Source organism: Enoplosus armatus, chromosome 24, assembly GCF_043641665.1.
Source record: "Enoplosus armatus isolate fEnoArm2 chromosome 24, fEnoArm2.hap1, whole genome shotgun sequence".
In the NCBI taxonomy this organism is placed as follows: domain Eukaryota; kingdom Metazoa; phylum Chordata; class Actinopteri; order Centrarchiformes; family Enoplosidae; genus Enoplosus; species Enoplosus armatus.
In genome coordinates this window covers 2,600,927-2,627,030 of record NC_092203.1, presented here as the reverse complement: position 1 = coordinate 2,627,030, position 26,104 = coordinate 2,600,927, and the positions used below count along the sequence as shown (strand labels likewise).

General features: G+C 46.6%; 2 protein-coding genes across 2 annotated transcripts; one reads left to right on the top strand and one right to left on the bottom strand.

Moving 5' to 3' along the window:
• Window positions 1-581: 581 nt before the first annotated feature.
• LOC139306552 (insulin receptor substrate 2-like) lies at window positions 582-14,289 on the bottom strand. The gene is made up of 3 exons (XM_070930446.1): window positions 11,517-14,289; window positions 10,690-11,186; window positions 582-3,414 (listed from the first exon to the last, which is right to left on the bottom strand). Exons 1-3 carry the CDS (start codon window positions 14,204-14,206, stop codon window positions 3,410-3,412), a joined length of 3,192 nt encoding a protein of 1,063 aa, XP_070786547.1. The 5' UTR covers window positions 14,207-14,289; the 3' UTR covers window positions 582-3,409.
• A 4,592-nt stretch (window positions 14,290-18,881) lies between these two features.
• Window positions 18,882-26,104, top strand: acp2 (acid phosphatase 2, lysosomal). Its single transcript, XM_070930447.1, has 13 exons — window positions 18,882-18,972; window positions 21,947-22,042; window positions 22,429-22,515; window positions 22,738-22,798; window positions 22,893-22,984; window positions 23,063-23,161; window positions 23,372-23,461; window positions 24,318-24,401; window positions 24,489-24,537; window positions 24,719-24,807; window positions 25,060-25,166; window positions 25,703-25,878; window positions 25,959-26,104. Exons 1-13 carry the CDS (start codon window positions 18,883-18,885, stop codon window positions 26,102-26,104), a joined length of 1,266 nt encoding a protein of 421 aa, XP_070786548.1. The 5' UTR covers window position 18,882.

The following is a 26,104-nucleotide window of genomic DNA, read 5'->3' as shown; positions in this document are numbered from 1 at the left end:
CAAAGGTGTCCAATGTCCAATGATAAGAAATGTAACATTGTCTAATATTCCTATATCTTGAAATGAACATGTAATGAGGTAATCGCATGTGTTTGCTTCGTGATTTGAACCCGCTGACCTCTCGACTCAGGCTGCGTAGCCTTTTTAGTCTTTTCTGGAGACGCGTGGCTTGGAGGGGGGGGGGGGGGGGGTGTCATTGGATCAGTATGAGCTTCCTGCCTCTGCCTCCATCTGCAATAAAAACGCTTGCGGAGAAAGTCCACAGGATGGAGGTAGGATATCCTCCTCTCTCGACACACACGTCAGGAAGCTATTAAGGCTTTGTGATCTTCCAGCGAGTGAGGAAGAAGAGGGGCAGGGTGGGATCTGGAGTCTTGTGAGGCTTGTTAGTAGTGGTTTAAAGGAGGATAAGCTAATTTTAAGGTCATATCAAACTGCAGGAGAAAAATGAATCAAAGTCACACTGTAAGCTCGTAAATGTTATAGTATCGCTTTAAGGAATTTCCCCGAGTATGAATATTTGTATGAAAAAAAACAATCATTTTTATATTTCCAATATTTATCTTTATTGTACCGCTAGAAAAAGGTATTTCCATGAGGAAAGCTATATTTTCATTTTTATTGTATTGAGAAGGTCTTGATATTACACCACGGCCATATTTGCATTTGGGCTGCATGAGGTATCACCTGAAGGGATAAAAAAAAAATGAAGACTAAGTTGTACCTCTTTAAATAAATTGATTTATTTCTGCAGGTTGCTATCCATAATCAATACAGACAAAAGCAAGACTCGACTACCAGAATTTATAAATCATTATAATCATCTCTCGTGAGCATCACAATAAACAGTATATTGAACTATGTACAATGGAAGACGACGACACATTCAGACTGAGCCAATCCAAGATCAATCTGTAAAAGAAGAGTCTGTCCACGGACACAGAAATGGGGAAAGCGCTTCGAGACGTGTCAAGAACAAAGTTCCCGGCGACAAAAAAAAAACCAACAAAAAACAACAAAACACTTGGCAGAAAGAGAAATGTACACGGAGCAAAACAGCGTCTGCTCGTCACAGAAAGAAAATAAAATCATTAATGCAATGTTACATTTGGTTCCACGGTTGTAAACTAGATTGTATTCATGTCACTATTGCATATGCCATTAGGTAAAAGTGTGTCGACAAGGCAAAGAGATCTCTATAATAAAATAGACAGAGTATTTTTTTTTTTTGTCATATAGTCACAGAGACTGTGAGGGAGAAAAGCATACAATACACTGTACAACCCCAAAGCCGTCCCCTTTTCAAAAATTGGTAGCCAAAGTCTTTACACAGGAATATCATTGCAACAAAGGTCAAATCTAAGTCCTCTATGTATTTTCAATAGATCTTTTTAGTTAAACTCTTTCTATGTACAAATATACACATTCAAGACTCTGAAGATAAATAGACGCCACACCGTAGCGTGGTACAGCTCCGATACTGTTCACCTCTGCCGAAAAAAAAAACCGTCTCCCGCATTATGTTTCTGTGGTGGTTCCCACCAGCTCAGCGATACATTCAGACATGGTTCAAAGTAAAAGTTTTACAATCCACTGTACACTAAAGGGGGTCGCTGTGAGCCAGTTGGAGTCGGCACAGTCAGGATGTCCACGGAGGGCTTTCAAAGCATCGGGCGGCCATTTTGGAGGTTCAAAGACGTTCCTCTACTCATCACAATGTCTCGTTTCGCCAGGTTAAAATCAGACTACGGAACTTCTTTTTGCTAACGTTAGCTAACGGTAGCAAACCTTCGATGAATATTGCTGTGTAACTGACATACGAGTGTCACTCTACAGCATTTATCATTAGCCTCACTTTAAAGAGGCAGAGAGACCATGTATCTGAAAAATGTAAAGTGTCTTTTTATAAACTCATAAGCAATAAAACACTGTTGTTAAATTCATCACGCTCAAGAGTTTTGCTGCTAACTTACTTAGCCAGTAGCTAATGGTAGCTAATGTCAGCCAGGAGCTAATGGTGGCTAATGTCAGCCAGTAGTTAATGGTAGCTAATGTCAGCCAGTAGCTAATGGTAGCTAATGTCAGCCAGGAGCTAATGGTGGCTAATGTCAGCCAGGAGCTAATGGTGGCTAATGTCAGCCAGTAGCTAATGGTGGCTAATGTTAGCAAACATTAGATACGTACTGCTGTACAATAGACGTTACCGAGTCCCGACTGTGCCCCAACCTTGACATGTTTCGCTGGCTCCAACCCTCCACTGTCACCTCAACTAGACAGTTGTACCGTCAAATGATATCACAGCAGGGCGGCCCGCGCTGGAGCTTAACAGCAGGCCGTAGGTTTGAAGGTAGGAGTGTGTGAGGTTTTCAGGCTCAAGTGACTGAGGAACTGTGGGAGGTACAGTGCATTCAGATGCCTGGTGTTGTGGGGTTCTGAGCTGAGTTATAAAGACATGCATAACTCTGAAAAGACATTTAGAAATATATTTCTGTAAAGTCCAGCGCTTTTGATTGGACACGAAAATAAAACTAGGTTAGAATAAATAAGAAATGAGTAATTACGAAAATACTTTAATATCAATACGATAAATCAGATCTCAAGCAGCCCCACTGTACTGTACTGTACATTTCGGAAATCATATTTTTTTTTTTAATGGTAAGCCAGGCTTTTTACTTTCCACAACAGAATAACAATATAGAGATGTAGGTCCAAATAGACATACTGTAATAGAATATTTATCTCTTGTTTCTTACAAAACGTAAGGACAGTATAGACATTAAGGCATTGGGTAGGTCTTATCAGACATTCATCTTCCAAAAATAAATAAAATATCTACTCTAAATATAGTTATATACTCAGTGTACCTTGGTATCCTCGCTCCCTTGGCCATTTCTAAAGCAGGTTTCATTGTTCACTGACATACCGGTTGGTCGTACTTTGTCTCAGAAACACACATTCGCACGCATACAGGCAGTCATAAAACTACCCTCAAGTAAATAAATAGTATCTGGGTACCATTAGAGTTTTGTTATTGTCTGACTATCTTTGCTTCTGTGCTTGCGCCAAAATTTGGGTCAGAGGAGGAATGGCCTCTGAAAGCGCAGGGAACATGAGGCGCACCGGTATGCGACACACACACACACACACACACACACACACACATCCACACACACACACACACACAAACACACCTGTCACTGCCTGCAGCAAATTCGCGACATGCATAGATGGTGACCTGCTTGTTTCCTAAATGTGTGCTATGTGTTTGTGTGTGAGTGCTGCTGAGGGTCCAGACAGTCTTTAAGGGCCACAGGGCCCGGTGGAAGGGCAACGTCGATTTGTTTTTTTTTGTTTTTTTTTTCGAGCAGCAGGTCGGTGAAGACGCCAAGTCAGAGGATAGAGGACTCCTTCAGTCTGAAAGGGACGACAAGAGAGAAAAAGAGGAAGTTAGTGGAAATATCTAATCATCTCACGACATGACAACAGACATTTGACTGGTACACTTCATCTTACATTCTCCAACAATCGCATTAATCACACTACAGTGGGATGAGCATTTGCAGCCATTTGCAGTCAAGCAAATTGTTACTGACATTTTTGACATGTTAAAAATAAAATACAAATGCGGTGCATTTCCGTCAGCTGAGTGGGAGTGAATGAATACCAATGAACGAGCTCGAGGCCAACAACGATGAAATATACATGGAGACTTAAAGCTGCACTGTGAATTTATTTATTTATTTTTTTTTTTTGTACATAAACAAAAAGGTACGTTCACGTTCAGTGTTTCTCACCAAAACCCATTGTGTGAATCTTTGAGGTCTAACAAATGCGTTTCCTTCCTCATAAATTGACCACAGTGGTCAATACTCCACAGGGTACCTTTAATGTTTCACAACATCCATTGACAATGGACCATTTCAATGACAAACCCAATTATTATTAATTATTAATTATAATTAAAAGTGAGAAAACCCCAGGCTGTAGTCTGATTATTTCCCCACAAACAACACCGGTGCCAACAACGAGGAGGTTGAGAGAACAGAGTCTTATACTGTACAGTGTGAACTCATTCACAGACTCAGATTAGGCTGTGTTATTGTGCCACAACAACAAGAGAGCACTGGGGAAAAACAGCTTGAATAACAAGAACAGTGAGTGCTGCACACACACGGTAAATAGGAGGGATTTGGGATGTGTAGCCTTGCATTGTTTGTGTTTAATGAGGATATTTAGTATGAATGTGGGTTCACGGCAGCCATGATGTGTTTGGGTGTGTATGGAGAGGGTTTGTAAACGTGCGTGTTGCGTCATTGAACACGCACTCTGACTACGCCATTATCTTTCCAGCCTCTGCAGCTCACTGTGCTCCACCTGGACTTGTCACCCCTCCAATCCCAATCCTATTCGTTCTGCCTGGGAAGCGCTTGAAGGACGGTGGGGGTGGGGGTGGTGGTGGTGGTCTGGTAGTGGGAATCTGGTCGGCAGCGGTCGTAATTACATAATCTGGGACGTCGAGAGATGGGGGTTGGGGGTCTTCCGTCGCGCTGCCGTGTTGCTATGGACACACGCTGAGCTGAGGAGCAGTACAGGAGCTGGCGCATCACTGATGTGCTGTGAAACCGTGGTTGCATTCATATTGCAACAGATATTGATAATTATGTAGGATTTTGTGGTCTTTTTATCATGTTTTAAAGGCCTGTGTGCGTGGAGGAGGGGTCGGGGGCATTGCAAGCAGAGAGAAGCAAGGATTTACTTGAAGTCAGAGTGATGGTCAGGGGGAGGGAGGGACGCTGGGTCAACTGGAAGCTTCCAGGAAGAGCTGGGGGTCCAGCGATGAAGGGCTTACAGAGAGGGCTGCAATACCAAATGTGTGTGTGTGTGTGTGTGGAAAGGGGGACAAATGGAGACGAGCCCTAGAGACGCTGGGGCACTCACTGGCCTCCAGGAGGACAATATCCTCGCTGCAGTCATGTGTCATGAAACCGCACGAGGATTACGCGGCTGCCTCTGGGGGGCTGGGGAAACTTCCATCAGCGTGGGCTGATGAAACTCTTCAAAAAGCCGTCGGATAACCTCAAAAATGCGCGGCGGTCGGGCTGAAAGCGAGGCTGTTTTCCTTCGCTCCTGAAAAGTTGCCATTTTTGGAGCCGTCAACCAAATGCACATATATAGAAACAGCCTTGAAGCGACGCCATCTTCATTCTTCTTCAGCACGATGAAACGATAAAACAGAGGAAGGATGGAGGGCAGTTGAGGACAGCGGGGATGTTAAGTCACTAAGTCCCGGCATCTTACATAATTTACTATCAAAACATCCAGAATTCACTTGCATGTACTGACTCCGGGAATTTCTGAATAACTGGGATGATATTACTGTTGAAGTTTGTCTTCAGTGCAACCCAGATATGATTTTATTGCCAATTTACAACTAGATTTCTGTTGATTTTTTAGCTTGAATCGTGCTCAATTATGACAACAAACACAGGACAGGCTGAAGTGGACAAATGCCCACACCTTGCATTACACATTACCCAGCTGCTGTCCGTGGAGTAGCCGCTGGCTCTCACTGATCTACCCCTGGCCGTCTAATCTCGCCTGCAGTAGCTGTAATCTCATCTGGAGCCATGGCTGGCTAAATGTGGGGAACGCTGGCCACGCAGTTATCTAGCAGCTAGCGCTTCTGTCTGGAACATCCCGGCCTACTTTAGCCCCACACACACACACACACACACACACACACACACACACACACGCTGCCTGGAAACTCTGACACAAGAGCCTGGGGTGTTACGTGTGCATGTTTGTTCTCTATATATCAAGTAACATCGCATTTTTCTGGATTTCCTGCCTTGGCTCTTTGCGCTGCTTTGATACGTTTGCGAGATCTGGGCTTCGATGCAGGTCTGATGAACGTAAATAAACTATTTAAGAGCTTTAACAGCGCGTACGTTTGTGTGTGTTTTGAGCCGGTGTGCGGAGGGGGGGGGGCGGTTACGCAGCGACAACGGATGGGGCAATCAAGCTGATGGCTGAAATCAGGTGTCGCCTTTGCGAGTAATTCCACAAATGCTGGAACAAAATGTGACAATGTGGACAATCAAAACAGAGCCACGTGGTTCTGTGCAAAGTAATTATGTTGGCCACAAATTCCAGCAGTGGAAAAAGCGGCATCAATGCAGCCCTTATGCAAATGTCAAAGTCTCAGTGTGTGTGTGTGTGTGTGTGTGCGAGCAGCAGAGAGCCAAGACAAAAAAACATGTTATTACTGATGAATCTGCTGATTAGGTCTATAAAATGCCAGCATTCCAGACCCTTAAGATTTTTTTACTATCACATAAGACAGCACTTCCCAAACTGTCAGGCTTAAATACCTCTTCAAATAAACCAGTGTCTGCTTGCAACATCTCATCACGGCACAGACACATTTTCGAGGCCCAAAGAGGTAAAACTATCCAGTTTTTCACAATAAAAGCCCGGAGATAGGAATTCAGATTTGTGTAACATCGTTCCAAGTCGAATTTAAAAGCGAGGAAAAGTGTGAAGTCTTCGTGTCAGCGTGTCCACACACACCTTGTTATGACAGCCGCACTCGACTGCGCACGCTCGGAGCGAGTTAGGGATGCATGGCTGCGCAGCGAGACCTCTTTCGCTCGCTGCATCCGCTAACATCATAACAAACACACACACACAGGAAATATAAGTAACACAGATATATATATACGTAACAAACGCTCTGGGTGCATTTCTATCTACCCGCCACATCATCCCTGCGATGACATCACCCGCAATACTACTGCCTGGATGACGTTAAGAGGAAGCAGGATTTGAGTAGATGGACACGAATGCTTCTAATCTGGCCGATGAATTACACTCAGACACACACACACACACACACACACTCAATGCTGATGGTCATGCTCTCTGCAGCCTGTGGGTGCGGCAGATGGTGGGCTGTCATTAGCGGAGGGATAGTGAGTAGGTAGGGATATGTGTGTGTGTGTGTGTGTGTGTGTGTGTGTGTGTGTGTGTGTGCGAGCATGAGAGAGAGAAATATAGTGTGTTATGTATATTTTTACGTGCTTTTGTGGGCATGGGCAGGGAAATCGGTGTAATGAGAGTGTTTGCATGTGTGCGTGAGAATAGGGCAGAGTGGCAGGTGTTTAACCCCCCATTCCACCCCCTTTCCCCAACAACTACACACACACACACACGCACACACACACACTCGCCCTCCAGAGAGTGGCCATCTGCCACTAGCACTCAGGAGGGACTCGGAGCGTCACAGCAGGAGCCCCCTTATCATTTTTCCACCTTTTTATATCCCGTATCTTCTACCTACTGTGACGCCTGATGACGGATTGATTGATTGATTGATTGATTGATTGATTGATTGATATGAACTAGCAAAAGGCAACCAAATCAACACACCAGCAAACTGAAGAACACAAGAGTCATCTCATCTGTGCAAATCAAGCTTCTTGGATCGCCACAGAGGAGGCAGGGGCTGGCCGCCGCCGCCAAGACGAAAAGGTATTAGTAAGACGAGGAGGTGGAAACAGAGACGGCTGACTTGGCTAATCCGGGTCTGGTACAGAACATCCACCTGGCTGAGCTGCGGCTAGCCAGGGCCGCGAGAGGAGGCGCGCGGCTCGGGTTAGGGCAGAGGTAAACGCCGCCTCCGAGTCACATGGCCTGGCCGACGGAACAAGATGTAAACAAACGCCTGACCTGTACGGCAGGCATTAAGACATCTAAGCTGACTCTAGGTGGAGGAGGACCATCAAAAAAAGTAGTAACCAGCTGTCAAAAGCTTATGACTTCAGGGGTTTTGTTGTCTCGGGGCAGCGTGGTCACGTTTCTCACCAGAGAGGGGGGCTGCGTCACATGCGGGGCAAACGCTAAATTCCAAGGGGCAGTTGGGGCTTGATTGGTTTAGCGGGTGTGCTTTGATCCTGACAGCCACATGTTCCTCCAGAGTGGTGGCTTTCAACCAGAAGTTCCCCTGACCTGGGGGGGGGGAGTCAGCAGGTTTTCATTAAACTACATTTCACTAAGAGAGTAAACTAATCAGCGCGAGGCCCGCGGAGGTGCGTTCGGCTGGAATTTAAAAACCTGCAGACTTTTGGGTCAGGACGGCACACGGCCTGAGAGCCCAGCGTGGAGTCCTGCTAAACACCAAATCAAAGACCTCCGCCAGTGGGGCCCGGCGCCAAACCGCCCCCCCCCCCCCCCCACCCCGCGCAGCACACTTTGACCTCCTTCACCCCGCTTTGCCACACAGCAGTGGGACTGAGCGTTCAGTAAACAAGCCATTGGGTCTGCCATCCCGAACTCCCAGAATGCACCTTGGCTGAAAGGGGGCCTCACCAATGAGCTTGTTTGTTGCTTTAAAAAGCCCGAGCCCTTCCCCTCCTCTTTCCACTGAGCATACAAGGCTGTGCTCCAACCCCCCCCCACCACCCCCCACCCCCCGCTTGTCTTACTTCTGCTAAGTGAACAGCCTAATGAGGCAGAAGGGCAGTGGAGTGCACGTGCCATCCTGCCCCATTATGCACGCACTCAGTCGCCCTCCCACAAACAGCCAGGCGAGCAGCACTGGAAAACAAAACAGGCGACTCTCTCTTTCTGCACATCTCTGCCAAGTGATGCAGGCTACGCCACTGGAAAAAAAAAAGATCCCCGAGAGGACTAAAAAACACCCCCGACTGCTCTGCATGCGTACGTGCTAGAGTCCACATGTATGTGCTTGACTCCTTCCCCCCCACCACCCCCCTCCCTCTCCCTAGTCAATTACATTCAACAAGCTTTATTAGCGCCATAAAAATATTTGCACTCCATTAAAAACATGAGTACGGAACACGTGCCAACCAACACGGCTCAGATATAAACAAACGTGCGAGCACATGTTGTGAAGAGTCATTTTGCAGCAGGCCATCATTAAGTCAGTTTACCGCCTGTTTAACTGAAAAACAGCCATCTGACTCCAGTCGCGTACATGTTTCGGCGTCAAAGGCGTCACACTATTGTGTTTCATTTCAATATAAATGAAGGCACAAATGAAGGCCCTTCTGGGAAAACAATTGATTTCCTCTACTTCCTAAATAACTTTTTCAGAGAGTTGTGGCTGTTTTGTGTGTTAAAAATGAAGCGTAATAGAACTTCACTCTCCTCACACACGAGGGGGGGGGGGGGGGGGGGGCTTGTGGTGAAATAAAAGCCACTTTCCATTCAAATGGCCTGGAGCCGGGACAAAAAAAAAAAAAAAAGGCCCCTCTCCCAGCAAACTTTTCAGACCCGCTCTGCCAGGAATGTGGACCGTGACATCCAGTTACCTGATGGCCGCATAGCAACGCGCCCACTTTGTTGTTTTCCCTCTCTGCCCACAAGGACTCACACACACACACACACACACACACACACACACACACACACACACGTATGCACTTGTGCTGGGCCTCACATGTCAGCGCACAAACCCCCTCTTTCCTCCCACCTCCCTCCCTCCCTCCCTCCTCCCACCCTCCTCCCACCCATCTATGTGCTCGCAAACACATGTGAGCTCGCTGTGTCCAAGACACGGCGTGGGGACAGAAAGTCAAACGTGGTTTCGGCGTCACTCCGCCGCCCCACTCTGCGGCCTTTGTTTACACCGGCCTGCTGTCCCACGTCACAGCTTCATTCTGTTCGCTGGGATATTCTGGGACGCGGTATTGATCATGGGATGGTGTGAATGAGGGGGTCTATAGAGGTCACAATGACGTGCAACACATCCTAAAGCCTACCCAACTGAAAAACAACAGCCGGAAACGCCTGCGGCTCAGTGTGACATCACAACTAACAGGAAGTCCTACCTATCAGCTTTGAGGCTTTGGCATTACCAGCTGAACTACTGCAAGAAACATGCCATGGTTAATCTATATTTTAGGCTTGATAAGGAACTATTTAATACCTCTGAGTTCATATTTCCTGTATACTTGTGCGCGATGGTTTATAATGAATCTCTGGTCTCTCCTTTTTGTTTTTTCAGCTTTCATTCATAATAAGCGTTATTTTGGAATCCCAAAATGTACTCGTGTATTTTTGGTATCTGCAGCCCACAACAGTAGCAGCGAGGCAGCAGCCTCCTGCTCTGTCACGGTGCTTGTTTACTTCAGAGCTCTCAGCCTGGTCACGTTTCATAGCAGCCTTGTGCTGCGTTCACATGTGGTGGGAAATGTTGGGAATACAAAAAAAAAAAAAAGAATGATTTAGACAAAAAAAAAAGAAGATTATTACTAAAATCAGTCGTCACTCCAACACCCAACGGCACTCTGTCTGTTTAATTGTTGCTTCTTATGTTACAGGACCTGCAAATACTCAGAAGTGGGAGTTTAAGAGGAGCACCTGAAGGTCACATCAGCACCACCCACTTATGCACTTTGAAATCCACAGAGCCAGTTTGAATTTGAATCTACAGGAAATGCAAGTTTGCCTTCATCCTTTTTTTTTTTTTCCTCTTCCAACTGCTCAGCACGGCAGCACGGTGAAAAGGAGATCTTTGGTTGTACTGTGTGAAAAGCTGCACAGTGCAACCAAACTGCTTTCGCATTCCTTAAAACGCTTCATTTCCTCCTTTAAAACAATAACACCTGCACCTATTTTTTAATTATTCAGCAGTAACACATCATCATCGACAACCTCGCTCACCTTTGGCAGTGGTTGCAGCCTCCTTGAATCCCAAACAGACATATGGTGTGCTGTGTAATCCATTGATGCCCCCTTTGCAGCTGCTGGTGGGTTTGAAGCCAGCCAGGTCCTCGCATTTCTCCACATCCCTGTTATCCAGCAGGTTCAAGGCAATGTAGTTCAGTCCGTTTGGGTAGCCAGCCAAGCTCTGCCGGTTCACGGGACTGCCGTACTCCTCGTCGGAGCCCTCGCTGCTCCGGGACGAGATGTTCTCCACCGAGCTGTGCCGCTTCACCGCGTCGCTGCGGGCGAAGGAGGGGAAGACCGGCGTCACGGTGGCGGTGGAGGAGAAGGTCTCGGAGCTGTGGCGCCGACGTCCCTGCGGATTGGCCCGGATCACCTTGGCAGAACAATTGGGGTCCACCGTGGAGGAAGAGGCGGCCCCAAGCAGGAACACACCAATGCCGTCTGGGACTCCCTGGTCCTCCAGAGAGATCCTCCTCTCCAGGCTGCTCTGGCTGATGGAGAACAATGTTCAAAATATGAGACAGTTAGTCAGCTTTTCTGTTCATACTGGGAAAAGAGCTAATCAAGCTATTAACCAAAGGATATTTATTACACATTTAATACACATCCCAACTTTCGCGAAGCTTAAAAATCCATATCTTAGGAAATCAACCAAGGATAATGGATCATATCTGGATTCACATCATCAGTGTCAATAATGCAGACTATCAGACACCTTCCATTTCACATTTATCCATTGAGTACAAATGCACATTTACACATTCAAAATGCCTCCCTTTGAGAATAAATGATAATAAGGAATCCTTCCAAACAAGACGTACCTTGCTGTGTTCTGAGGAACAAGCTGTGGAGGCGAGCTGGTCATCCCAAATGTCATCTCAGTGTAGTCATTCTTCACCTCATCTCCGAGGCCCTGAGACCCTTTCTCACTATCCAGATGGTACACTCCACCCTCCTCTGAGCAGGGGCACATCGATAACTCTGGGAGTGTGTCCAAGCGCCCAGCGGGAGTGTTAGCCTCCTTGGGTGAGTGTGAGCCCAGCTCCAGGTTTATGTAGTCTGTCAGGGAGGACCTCTCCAGGCCCCCACCACTGGAACCCAGTGATGAAGACTGGCTCTCTGTGGATATAATGGAGGGCGGGGAGAATCTGGTGCCACTGAAGTCAATGTTAATGTACTCCCCAGGGCTCCGGGGTTCTCCAGGAAGGGGGTGCTCGTTCATGCTGGGCAGGGTCCTCAGGGTGTCCAAGGATAGCCTGTTAGGCCTTCCCAGCCTCCCTCTGTAGGGCAGGCTGTCTGCCCGGCCGTGTCTGACGGGGGAGGGCACTGAGGGGCTCAGCGGTGAGGTCTGAGCTGCACTGGGCTGCATCACGGAATAATAGTCTGACTCCCCCACCCTCTGCCTCAAACTCTGGGGGCTCATCAACACATACTGGCTGCTTTCGTCGTTCTTGGAGGCCTGAAGTTTAGCAGGGAGAGTGAGGGAGCCGGCCGGGTAAGCTGGTCTCACTGATGCGGGTTCACCAGCCAGCAGGCCCAAGTAGTAGTCAGGGGGGGTCTGGAGTGGAGGTGGGTTTCCGGGTGACATGTTCATGTATTCACCATGCCTGTCTGGGCTCTCCATGGAGGATTTGGAGCCACACCACATTCTCATGTAGCCGCTGTCCTCCAGAGAGCTGCTGCAGGGGGAGTTGGTCTTGTAGCCGCCGCTGGCAGCCGCCTGAGGATGCACCCTGGGGTTCACAATCTGCTTCGGTGCTGAGACGCACATGGGGCTCATGGGCACGTAGTTGTCTGCCTTGCCAGACTGGGCTGCAACACCTGGCGTCATTGGCATGTAGCCATCGTCGCCAAGGTTACTACTGGAGCTCCTCGATGAACCGATTTCAATGTCTCCATAATCCTCGGGGTAGCACAGTTTGGGCGAGGCGGAGTGAGAGTTCTGTCCGTGGGCCATCCTCATGAGGGTGTACTCATCCAGGGAGGCTGAGGACAGCGGCGCCACCACCCTCTGTTGACGTGGCGTGGTGAGGGAGTGCGTCCGCTTCCTGTAAGCCTTGTCAAACGCCAGACCCTCACCGCAAGCCCCGGACCTGAAGCCATTTGCCCCCTCCATTATCATGTAGCCACAAGGGTCGCTGATATCACCGGATGGAGGCGTGCTGGACAGAGAGTCAGGGGTGTCGCTGCGGGTCAGGGGGAGGAATTTGGGTTCACCTGGGCTGGAGCTATAATCGTCACACAGCATGAAACCAGTGTCGCTGAGGGAGCCAGAGATGGAAGCGCTGCAGCTGAAAGGCCGCCTGGCTTTGTCAGGAGTGCAGATACTAGCCCCCCCTCTGGGAGACATGCTGATGGGGCTGGAGGTGGCTGGAGGAGAGTTGGACACCGGCATGGAGCGGCTATGGTGCAGGTTGGAGGAGGACTCCAGCATTCTGCAGGTGCGCCCGCTGCTGAGGGTGTAGGACCTGCTGAGGTGATTTCCAGAGTTTGGACTGGTGGGGCTCCCGTTCACAGAGATGGACATGGACACGGGCCGGGTCACGCTCCCGTCTCCCTCGCTGGCTGTTCTTACCCGACAGGACGTGAACTTTCTCCCTGGGGACGTGGCCGCCATACTATCCGTTCTGGATCTCCTCACCAGACCCGTCTGACTAGGGGGCAGATTGTTGAGGTTGCGCCGCGTGGGCACAGAGATGGGGTTCGTGCTGGCAGACTGGCTTTTGCTCCGCGGCCTGAACTCCGACAGCTCCTTCATTGCCTTCATGGCCTCTAGGATGGTCTCGTGGATGTTCTGCGCCACCACCGAGTCCTCCGCCTGCATCCAGAACTCCCCAGGCCCGGTGACCGCTGACCGGCCCACCTCTATGAAGAAGAAGCTGTCCGAGTGGCCACACCTCCGAATGTTCATGAGCTGTAAACTGACAGCAGCTATTTCTGAGTTCAGTTTGACAAAGCTGATGGTCCGGCTGGACAAACACAGCCTGTACACGCCAGTGAGGTTCTTGATCTGACCCAAGCCTTTGGATTTCAAGTTGACCTGCCATATCTCCTTATAGACGACTGCTGCTGGCGTAACCAGTCCGTAGCTGGGTTCCTCAAAGCCCACTAAAGAGGAGGTGGAAGCGGGGCTGTCGTACACTTTCCCCTCGGCTATTAGATCAGTCAAGACCGTGTACCAGCTCTCCTGCTCCTGCTCGCTGTCTGCAGCCACGGCGAAGTACTCGTCCTTGGTGTAGAGGGCGATGAGGTGCTTGTGTTTGGCGTCGGCCCGTTTGTTTACGCACAGACAGGAGTCCAAAGTTATCACCCGTTTCGCGGCGGACTTGTTCCTCCATTTCTTCTCGCTTTCGTAATACTCCAGCCGGGCGGGGAAGCGCTCGGTCGGCTCCCGGAGCACGAAAAAGCGCCGGTGTCCGTGTTTCTGCTTCCTGAGGTATCCGCACCTCTTCACACCGCTCGTCCCATTAGATAACAGGTGTCCTCCCGTCGCCGCCGGAGGACTTGCCATTTCTCTCCGCTCCTCTTTTCCGACTTCCAGATACAGCGAGGTCCTGATTATTATTATTTTTCTTGTGTGTGTAAAACTCGCAGCAGGGAGAGGGGGGGGGGGGGGGGAGAGAGAAAAAAAAAACTTTCACCCGTTTTATTCTCTAGTCCATGGCAGACACCGACGGCTGTGTCCGCTGCCCGCCGCGGTAGAAGCAACAGTGCGCGGTCGGAGCAGACCAGGGACCGATCTGATCCCGGAGAAAAACAACATGTGACGCCGCCGCTCTAAAAACAGAATAAAACACGGAGTCATAGGGGGGCGGGGCGTCCTGCAGGGGGCCGTGCCTGTCCGTCACCCGGCTCCGACGCTGCCTATTGGCTGACCGAGTGACTCAAGCCGGGGCAAAACCCCGCCCCGCTGCTCTCCAGCAGCTCTCCGGTGGAGAAACCGAAATGATCAGACGCCCGTCGGAAATAACAGGAAACCCCAAACATAGTCCGCTGTCAAATCAAATCAAACACACCTCTCATATATCAACAGAATGACACCTCCGTTAAAATATACTCTTGTTTTGTTGTTGTTGTTTTTTTTACAGTGTGATTGACAGGCTAATTGGGCCCATTTGGATTAATGAGGATTTGAAATGTGCAACATAATGCTGGATTGTTACCATTCATTTCTCAGGCAGTAACTCTGTAAACAACCCCCCCCCCCCCCCCCCCCATGTCCCACTTGTTATATAAGGAGTGTTGTGGCCTATTTTTAAACCTGTGGGTATTCCTCTCCAACTGGAACCTTGTGTTTCCTATTGCAATACCTCACCAGTTATTCTCCCATCTCAGTGCACCCCAGCACTGTCTACATTTGGTATTAATTATTGTCATTATCTCTCTAAAAATGTAGCTTTTGCTGTGTGAAAACGAAACAGAGGGGAGGCAGCCTAGTTTTGTCTGAGATGTGATATTCCTTTATGCCTATGCTGCACTTTGCTGCATATTTACTAAATGTTCATGCTGAATGAAAAACAGTCATCTCACAGAGAGAGGAAGGGGAGGGGGGGGGGGGGGGGATGACTAAAGCAAATGCGTCAGAGGCCTCAGCGTGATAACAAGCTGCAGAAAATGCTGCCATCATCTGGCCGCTCAGGCGCACTCTGCATCCCTGCGTCCATCGCAACTGCTCCCACACATGATGTTAGCAAAAGAAACCCACTTTTATTCCTCGGTGCAGATCACAATCAGGGACCAGCGGAAGGCACCAAGGCGTTAGGGCTGTGAAGGGCCTGTCAGATGACAGGAGGAAGCTCACAGACATCTGTTCTGCAGATCATCTCGGTAATTATGTCAGTAATTCTCCGTGTGATCTTCATGATCATTAGTCATGGCCGTGCGGGGCAGACCAGCCATCATACCCCTCACCCCCCCCCCCGCCCAAACACACACTTGGATTGCTTTTTATAATCCCCCAACCAGCCGATTACACCTCTTTCAACGAGGTGTCAGTGTGCATTTGGTTCTATAGATGAAGGGAGGGTATCCCGCTTTAACTCCTTCTTAATGAGCATATCTGCCCCCTTAACAAACACATAGATACTGCAGATTAAGGGTAATCCCTGCCTCCCCTAATCACTATTGTTCTCATTATTGTTATTGTTGATGCCGGTGTGTGTGTGTGTGTGTGAGTGATCCCAGTGAGATTTGGCTGTTGCCTATTTTTCTGTTTTTGCACAAGTGTTAATTTATGGCTAAGCCAGGACGCAGCATGTGTTTTCAGCATTAGCCGTCACCTATAATCTGAGTTATGAGCAAAAACACAAACACCTCCACCAGGATTTAGTAATACATAGCTTTTGACCGCAGATATGAACACCCGAGGCAAAAACAAAAAGCAACAAAGAGATTATTGACGTTTAACTGGCAAAGACGTACAACAACTTGGCAATAATACTGAGGGAATATGGCTGATTGCTTGTTGTTTTGCTACTCTGTGTTTTGCAGGCAGCTCGTGGGATGTGGTGCACTGATACATTCCCACAGGGTTTATTTCAACATTAATCTGGGTGTTTTCTGCCTGAACCCGGGGATGTTTTATTTGTGTTAATGTCCAGGTGTGCCACAACCGTCTCAAAAAAGCTTTTATGATGATTTCATGATCCTGTAGATACATTATTTCTTTTATTTCCCTTCACACAATCCTGTCTATCGTTCTCCTCTTGCCTATTCCGTTGCCATTTGTCTTTTCCTTTTTTCAAATTTGGTTAATCATAAGTTACTCCCCGCAAAATAAGATATCTGTTCCCTTTATGCAAGCAGATTTTGATGCCAGTAAAGCAAAAATGTCAGCCAATCAGGAGCTCTTCTACATCGGCGGGATATTTTGGGATTCTTTCCACCACTGGTTAATTTTCAACTCCATAAGGCCGCCACGTTATGTACTACCCCAGTGTGAACAGGCCTGAGGACTTATTCCCAGAAAATCTCTCACTCTGTCGTCTTTCCAGATTCTCTGGGTCAGCTCCAGATTGAGAATCAGTTCTCTTGGCTGAAGGAAAGACTTCTGACGGGCCTGTTTTACCCAGAGACAACTCAAGGCCCTGTATACTAGCTTTTTCTGGAGCTTTTAGCTGCTCATACAGGATTATTTTGTCAAACTAACGTATCTGAGGTTCAAGAATGATCTTTTATACTTGTTGATGTTTCATTTTTAATACAACGTCAACTTTATGGGGAAGAACATCATTTCTTTAGAACTCAAAACCAGTAAAAGCCAGTAGAAATAGATGTAGTAGGCCTGTTAGTACAAGTACACTACATCCCACAAATAGTAGTTCTAGTAGTAGTAGTAGAACTGGTAGTGGTAGTAGGAGTAATAGTATGATGTGTGGCAGTATTAATAATAGTAGTAGGTGTATTAACAAGTATGGTAGTAGTAGAAATAGTGGTTATAATAATGGTAAATAATAGTACTAGTAGTAAAACTTTCATTGTCAAATTTATCTTACAAATTTATCTTACATTGAATCATAAAATTACATAACAAGCCTAGCAGCTTTGTTAGGCTTTACTAAATGGTAATGCTCGCATGTCAGCATACTCACAAACTCACAATGACAATGCTAACACGCAGGTGTTCAGCAGGTATAACTTGTTCATCATCTCAGTTTAGCGTTTACTGCTTTGAAGCGCAAAAAAAAAGCCCTTTCAAAGCTCTAACTTTGAACACCTCCACGGATGTTGCTATCTTAAAGCAATGGTAAATACCAGCATGCACTCAAACACACACAGACACAACCCAAGACCCTCATGTCCAAAGACCAATCACTTGAGGACTGCAGTTTTAGTGGAATATGCACAAAATGCTATTGCAATTAACATTAGAGCTGCAGGTAATGCTTATTTTAACCAATTAAGTCTATACAACAATGAAAAGTGCCTCTCTCAAGTTGCCAGGGATGCACATAACCTGATGCAGTATTTTTCAGGTATTTCTGACATGATTTTTTTGTTCAATCTTCTCTCTCCAGCATAATGTTAAAAAAGATCAAACATTCGGACCTATTAAGGCTAAAGTTCCAGCAGCGTCTTGTACCCATAGGTAGAGCCTAATAACTGTAATCAGAAACACATCATTCAAGGCTGCGCAGCAACAACACAACACTGACCTCTAGTGGCTGCGGAGAAAAACTGCAGGCCTCCAAATGAATGAGCTGGCAATTCAGATGTGGTGTGTTTTGGCAGATGTTTGTGGAGGCCGATTTCTGCCAATAAAAACGAAGAAAGAAAGATGAAAAGAAAAGTTAAGCATGACAAAAAAAAAAAATACCAACACTCATGTTAAGTTAAAATTTTGACCAACATAGACAGAATTACATGATTCTTAGTCAATATTATGAGATATTTTGACTTACTATCTCATGATCTTCACTTACGATCCTATAATTTAGTATTAATATAGTTGATACCATCTCGAGTTGTACTTAATATCAACTTTATGTGATTATCGACATATTAAGTCAAAACATTGACTTAATATGTCAAAATTAAGCAAGTCAAAATTGTAATGAAGTAAATGAAATTTTTGACTTACTATCTCATCATTTTGATTTTAGTAAGTCAAAAATGTGACTAACTATAAGCCTTGATCTTGTCTGTGACCATAAGAGATATAGATAGACTGATACCTGATACGCCCCCCCCCCGATTAATACATTATTTCTGATTCTGATTCTGAAAATAATAACAATAATAACAAACAAACAAAGTAAAATGAGCACAGAGTGGTCTTCAGGACTGTTCACAAGCACGCACACGGATTGGATGTCCCGTCACTTCCGTTTTCCCTTTCTGTATAAAGTCAGCTATTCAAAGCAGGCTATTCATTTCAAAATAAAATGCGTGCTAAACAACATGTGCCCTTTTTTCCACGAATAAAAAGGGCAAGTGTGGGTGAAAATTAAGTATATGCTTAAAACGTAATAGACTATACACCTCGCCCTTTTTAATGTTTGGCGTCCCCTCAGTTTAGCTCGTTTTTTTGTTAAAATTACACGCGTTACAGTTTATGGTTTAACTTCCGATCCAGTCGCGGCGCGGTTAACAATGGCTGACTTGACGCAGCCCAGCCAGGGGACCTCGGGAAGCGACAATCAGTTATAGCAAATATAGGTTTGCCCTCCGGTTACTCAGGCGGAAAACATGGTGTCCGCTGCGGTGCTCTTTCTCCTAATGGTGGGCTCTGTCTGTGGGGCAGCTGCGGCAGAAAGGGAACGAGTATATGTGACTGTGGTGAGTAATAATAATGTCTCGTATAACGCTTCGGAAGCTGCGTTGAACTCCGCAGCGACCCGCGTCGTTTCTCCTCGGTGTGAATAGACGCGTGCGGAACTACATTGACTTTTTCTTTTATTTGCTTATCTGGGAACACGCATATTTTTACTGAACACGAATTGAGTCTAAGACGAACCGTTTGGGTATTCTTGTGAAGTCGGCACGTTAATAATGCACCTGGCGACACTTACTTTTTTCCAAAGAAGCACAGTTTGTATTTGCTAGTAATACGTTGCGCTGGAAAACAGGCTAACCCGTCGTAAAGTGGACATTTTCTTGAAATATTAGCAAAATAAAGGCGGAGTTTGAATTCAGAGTCATGAGACACCAGCAAACGACCAAAGACAACCCCCCCCCAAACGAGTCTTACAGGAACTCTGTTAGCAAGTGTCCTGCTGACACTTAAAATAAAACATTTAACTCACGTTAAGGTCATTTCTGGCAAACGATGAGTCGAGCTTGAAGAGGTTATTACAAGGTTTGGAATTAGTTATAGCAGTAATCATTGTCAGAAAACTCATCCTCTTCGTATGTCTTAGTGTTTTCTACTTGCTATGTGTATTGTTATGCACATACCAACGCAAGTTCCTTGTATGTGAAAACCTGATTGGCGATAAACTTCATTATGATTCGGATCCTGTCAGGTGACCAGTCAGCTGTCATGTAAATGCTGACCTTCTTTGGGTGCTGTCTAATCTCTGGGGCATATCTGGTCAGATTGATAATGATCTGGGCCATGTAGAAACCTCCATCGCCTCTGCTTGGATGTTTTCCCTGGTTCCAAGCACACATCACGGGCACATATTAAGGAAGCACTCGCTAAAGTATTTGCAGCTGCCCTGCCCTGGACCTGTTCACAGCTCATCGGGGAGGCCAGGCTGCCCCAGGGAAGGGACGAGGTTGTAGCCAAGAATACAGAAGTTATTGTCTTGGCAGAGCAACAATGAGCTCTACATTGACGTCACTACAAGAGGATGCACTGTGATGCAGATGGGACGCTAGCAGGCAAAATCATAACATGGGCAAACACTTTGTGAGAGGATTTGAAATAGTTGGTTGCAGCTTTATGGATTGTTTGAAGGTTGCCCAGCCTTCTCCGAGTCATTGGCCATCATCCATATGCAGGAAAACCCCCCCGCAAAGTATAGAGATCCTTGGAGAACACATTGCGGTGAATGCAAATGTTGGGACCACTTTAGGGTAAAAATCTTGTAATTACAAAGTGGCAGCTCTAGTAACAGTAACCTGAATGTTTGCTTCACTTTGATTGATTGGATTATACATTTTGAATCTAAAGAATCCCTTTCTTTTGCCCCTTTCTAATCTCTTACTTACTCTAAATCTACTGTGAGGCGAGGACGAGTAGGTTCTGCTTCCCACCCTCTATTGCTTTTTTTTTTTTTTTTTTTTATTTAGCGTAACAGACATGGAATCTGTCAGGGATGTGAGAATTGAAATAGCGTTGGACACACTCGTGTTTTCCCGTGTTAAAGCCATCAAGCATCTTGCATGTCACAGTGTTAAAATATGACGGTGAGAGGGAGGTCAGGGCAGAGGGCAAAGCGCGGATTGTCTCATGTGAAAGTAGGTTTGGTGACTGCTGTTTGCGACTGATATTGCGGGAGCTTAATGTTACGTGTTCTTATTCTTCGAGGCGGTTACCTAGTTTCCTGCTAGGTGGCCATGAATGGCTCACGGAGCGGATCAGATTAGGAGTTCTAAAGGGATTATCCACCCTTTAAAAAAGAGTTTACACACTATTTCAGCTATTTTGGACAGATCAGTCATGCATGCTCGCCACACCAGAAAACCAGAAAACCACAAACCCACGCTTCTCTTTAGTGGCTGCACGGTTGAAAACTGAAACTGTTCTACTTGAATAGACAGCTGATGTGGTGGCATGCAGTAGCAAGATCTAAGTGACTGGATACAGCTATTACTGCCAACCTACACCGGCGTTAGGCTTCACAACCTTAGTTCCCTATTTATATCAGAGGAGCAGTTTCAAGTAAAAGGCCCGGTTCATAGACAGTTCCTGAAAAGGTCCCTGTACAGTATATTGAGGCATTTTTATAATTGTAGGACTGATGTTTTATCCTTTTTAGAAGCCAAATACAGCAAAACAAATATGTACAAATAACTTCTCTCAGGCTGTGGGAAATAAAAGCTTCTAAGTAGGCTCATGAAGACCAAAGTCAAACATCACATGATGAAACAGTGAAAGTGTTATTTGCTGACAGTCAACAAACTAAGAGACCATAGTGCGATGGGATGACAGCAGCCGCGACACCCATCAACACTGGCGTTCCAACCCATGAGGGCTCAGCAGTCATTACTACATTATTACAGGAGCACTCAGCAGTCATGGGTCGGACCACACCCACATACTAACAAGCATCTGTTAAGAAAGACCATTAACAGCGATGTGCAAATATCTGTCGCTTTTTATTCCAGTTTTTTCAAAGAAATTCGAGAAAGTAGAGACCTTATACACTTATATTTCAAGCATTTTCCAGGAGAACCCCCCCCCCCCCCCCCATAAACAGCTTGGGTTAATAGAAAATACTGAAAGATACACATGTTACGTAATAGTGGAAGTTTTTTTGGTTGTTGCTCAATAAAGGGCAAATAGTGTGTTGTTATTTGGAGGTTACCTGTGTTACGTCCCACCCTTAGGCGGCCCTATGGGACTAACAAAACTCCACCCCCGACCCAATCGACCACAGCGAGACACCTTTTTAAAACCCCCCCCCCCCCCAAGGCCTCTCCTCTCCTGATGCTGGTTAGGAGCTCATCTCATCTCAGGCCAGGTGCACAACGTTGAGGAAGTAGACGTAGCACCTGGGCAGAAGGGAAACAGGGACCAACACGTGGGGGGGGGGGGGACAGCATGCAGCCGCGACACGTGACATCTCTTCTCTCTCCCCTGCAGTTGTTTCGGCACGGTGACAGGTCTCCTGTCAAAGCCTATCCCACCGACCCGCACCAGGAGAGCGACTGGCCGCAGGGCTTTGGACAGCTATCGCAGGTACAATGAGCATGTTTTAATCGCACAAACAACGTTTTTTTTTTTGTGTGTGTAGCCACATCTCAGCCATTGTATACAGCACAAACCTAATCTCAAAATGCTCAGTATTACACAGTGATTAACTATGTGTAGGGTCATTATGCTGCCATACACAGCTTGAGTTATTGTTATTGCTAATGCACTGCATTAAAGTCTATGGAGGCCCATTGTATTTTTAACACACCAATATAATGACCTGTACACTTCATGTACTGTAATGCATTAAAGGCTAACGCTGAAGTGTTTTGAAGCTCTATTTACTGCATCTATAACTCCAATGCAATACCTTTAGGTCGATGAGCTTTCCTCTTGATGTGTGTGTGTGTGTGTGTGTGTGTGTGTTTTAGGTGGGGATGCGGCAGCACTTTGAGCTGGGCCAGTTTCTGAGGAATCGATACAAGGGATTTCTCAACGAGTCCTATGAAAGACACGAGGTATGTCCCATGACACCCTCCCCCCCCCTGCCATGTTGGTGGTACATACAGGGTTCCGACTGGTGCTGCAATTCCGAGAACACGATGCATGCGGGAAGTTTGAGAGCTGCTTTCCAGGAGGAGGCCCTCAGTCGGAGCCCCCCACCCCCCGAGTACTTTGGCAGTTTTTTATAAAACAGTTGAACTTGTACATTCACTCACTGGCACCTCCTTTGTCCACAGATCTCAGTTCGCAGTACAGATTTGGATCGCACCCTGATGAGCGCCGAGGCCAACCTTGCAGGTCTCTGCTCGTCCTCCCACCAGTAACTCCTCTCTTTCCAAGTACTTCCCCTCCTCACATTAACAGCCTGTGTCGTTATATCGCTGTCATCTAGGTCTCTACCCCCCCAAAGGTCAGCAGGTCTTCAAACCGGACTTGATGTGGCAGCCAATACCTGTCCACACCGTGCCACAAAGTCAAGAGAGGGTATGCGTGTAATATAAAGACTTCTCTAGGTTTATTCACACCGCTCTTTGTCTGAACTTTCCGTCTCTTTTTCTTTAGCTTCTCTCTTTCCCTCTCGGAGACTGCCCTCGCTACAAGCAGCTGATGAATGAAACCGAACACACCGAGGAATTTCTTAATGTCACCACTACATACCAGGTACAGTCTGCTTCTCTTCTCTCCGTTCATTATATACAGTGTATAGCGCCAAGACCAGGTCCGATATTTCTGGGAAGTTTGCGGGGTTACGTGACGTCAAAAGGAGAGTGGTTATTCCACATATTTTCTCGTCTAAATATCATAAAATTATTATTATTTTTGAACATTCTTTAAATCAAGTAAAGAGCTTTACTGTGTTCATCTCTTCAGGACATCATAGAGCTGGTGAGGAGTAAAACTGGACTGAATAAGACCAACGTGGAGTCAGTCTGGAGTGTGTACGACACACTCTTCTGTGAGGTGAGAGCACACACACACACACACACACACACACACACACACAGTCACCCGCCAGCAAAAACAAGAAGTCCAGAGCAGAAGTGAAACCTAAGTTTTGTATTGGCGTTCCTCTTCTCTTCTGTTTTTATTGACAATAACAACGAAAGCCCGACCTCGTAAAAGCACTGTTCTCTGAGAAGGCGGGAAATCCTCTGACACGACTCGTTTGCTCAGAATGAAAAATGCTCACTGGAACCAGAAAACATGGCGTTCAACTACGACATTATAGAGTTATTTCATTTGAGCGCCACAACGTATGAAATGTAACTTAACTCGGATAGTGTTCAAACTATTGATTGATCATTCAAATAATTTCAGGAATTAACTTGCTAACTTGACGTGCTGTTAAATCCGTTGCACGCCTTCATTTCAAAATAAGAGCGTCCACGATTCACAAGCCGTCTCGACGGAGAAGTTATGTGCAAGCGTCCGGTGGGCTGAGCGACCAATGACCAAATCTCACGTGTGATGGCTTTAGTCTCGTGACTCAGCTGGCCTCACCAGTTTTTGAGGAAGAAGTGGACATTTTGGCTGTTAGAGGAACATGTTTCATCCGTGCATCATCTTATTTAGTTCACAGACATGTATTTCAGCTGGTTTCCCAGTGGACGTGCATGAGCGCACACATGCCAGACCGATCAATAATGCTGTCAACACATACATCAGTATCTGTATCTGTCAATGCACGCAAAGTAATGAGAGATTTCAGGTTTGAGGCAAATATGACATCAGGGACAGCTGAGTCAGCGTCAACTGTCTTTTTCACGGTTTCCGTAATTCCCTCTGCGTGTGTGTGTGTGTGTGTGTGTGAATTCAGTCCCGCCACAACATGTCGGCTCCTGACTGGGTGACTCCTGAAGTTATGGAGAAGCTCAGAGTGCTCAAAGACTTTGGATTTCAGGTAAGTAGTAGCAATATCTCCAGTTTCATTTAGGAGTCTTCGTGTCTCGTGATTGTCTAAATGCCGCTTGATGTCCAATGTCCACAGGTCATATTCGGTGTCCACAAACAACAAGAAAAGAGCCGGCTGCAGGGAGGTACGTGCTTGTAGTTCAGTGAAATCCGACTGCTTTAGAGACGTCCGTCTTTGACACACACACACACACACAGCACTTGTTAGAAGGATCAGTTCATTGCTGGGTTTGGTCTTTTCAGGGGATTTTGTTGACTATCACCACTTAACCTTTTAAATACAGGATTAAATGGGCTGTCTTTTAGGTATCCTGCTGGGCGAAATAGTGAAGAATCTGTCCAAGATGGCCGTCCCAGACCCCAAACAGAGGCTGAAAATGATGATGCTGTCAGCGGTGAGCCAGTTAACAATACTAACACTTTAAGAATGCCTTTTTGAATCACAACAGAGCCAGGCTAGCTGTTTCCCCGTTTCCAGTCTTTGCGCTAAGCTAAGCTAACCTTCTCCTGGCTGTAGCCTCATAATTGGCGTGCGGACACGAGAGTGGCGCTCGGTCTTCTCATTTAACTCGTAGGAAGAGAGCAAGTAAGAGCTACGTTTCTTTGAAACGTGTGTGTGTGTGTGTGTGTGTGTGTGTGTTCCACAGCATGACACCACTGTAGCCGCTCTCCAGGCCAGCTTGAACGTGTTCAACGGAAGACAGCCGCCATATGCCTCCTGTCACATAATCGAGCTGTACAGGGACGGCAACGGGTAAAAAGCACACACACGGTCACGTTTCCATCACTTCAGAGGACACTACTTTGACTTACACTCATTTCCTGGAGACTTACCCTACCCCTACCCCTACCCTTAAACCAAGTCTCCACCCTGAAATGTAATGATTTCACAATGTGACTGTGTAAACAGATTAATGTACCCATAATACACTCTTTCACACACACACACACGCAGACAGTCCGTGTGATATTGAGAAGCTGATACCAGAAACAAAGGAAAAAATTATGCTCAGTGGAATAAATGGGTGAGACTTTTACTTTGAAATTTAACACAACCAGATTCAACTGCGTCAAAAATACAAGGACGCGTGAAGCTGATTTAAAACTGCTTTCATCAGTCACTTTATCCTTAAGGTCCATGAGGACCATTTGTGTGCTGATAATGGACATTAAAACATCTTTTAAAAGTGGCATTAGATGATCATAGACTGTAAAACTGAAATTTTATACCTCTCTCTCTCTGTCTCTCTCTCTCTCTCGCTCTCTCTCTCTCTTTGTGTGTCCATCCAGCTCATTTTCGGTGTCCATGTTTTACCGGAACGACAGCAAAGTGGAGCCCTACCCTCTGCAGCTGCCAGGCTGCTCCCTTGACTGCCCCCTCGACGACTTTGTGAGAATTACAAAGCTCTCTATTTCAGAAGACCGGGACAAAGAGTGTCAAGTGCCTTCAGAAGGGAGAGATAAAGGTGAACGTTTCTAACACACACATTGAAAACTCACTTCCTCTCCGTCTGTCCTTCGCACTCATTTGTCTCTCCGCCTCCAGAGGTGATCATCAGCCTGGCGTTGTCCGGCTGCCTGCTCCTCCTCCTCATCGCCCTCCTCCTCTGCGTCATTTGCTGGCAGAGGAAGCCAGTCGGCAGCCAGGGGTACCACCACGTGATCAACCAGGAAGTCGGAGAGGAATCCTGA

Excerpts from the sequence above, each read along its gene's own strand:
- LOC139306552 (XM_070930446.1), bottom strand. The coding sequence starts at position 14,206 with ATGGCAAGTCCTCCGGCGGCGACGGGAGGACACCTGTTATCTAATGGG. Across the intron at positions 11,187-11,516 it reads GTTCCTCAGAACACAGCAAG|CCAGAGCAGCCTGGAGAGGA; the intron begins GTACGTCTTGTT and ends GTTCTCCATCAG.
- acp2 (XM_070930447.1), top strand. The coding sequence starts at position 18,883 with ATGGTGTCCGCTGCGGTGCTCTTTCTCCTAATGGTGGGCTCTGTCTGT. Across the intron at positions 22,516-22,737 it reads AGTCCTATGAAAGACACGAG|ATCTCAGTTCGCAGTACAGA; the intron begins GTATGTCCCATG and ends CTTTGTCCACAG. Across the intron at positions 23,462-24,317 it reads ACGACACACTCTTCTGTGAG|TCCCGCCACAACATGTCGGC; the intron begins GTGAGAGCACAC and ends GTGTGAATTCAG.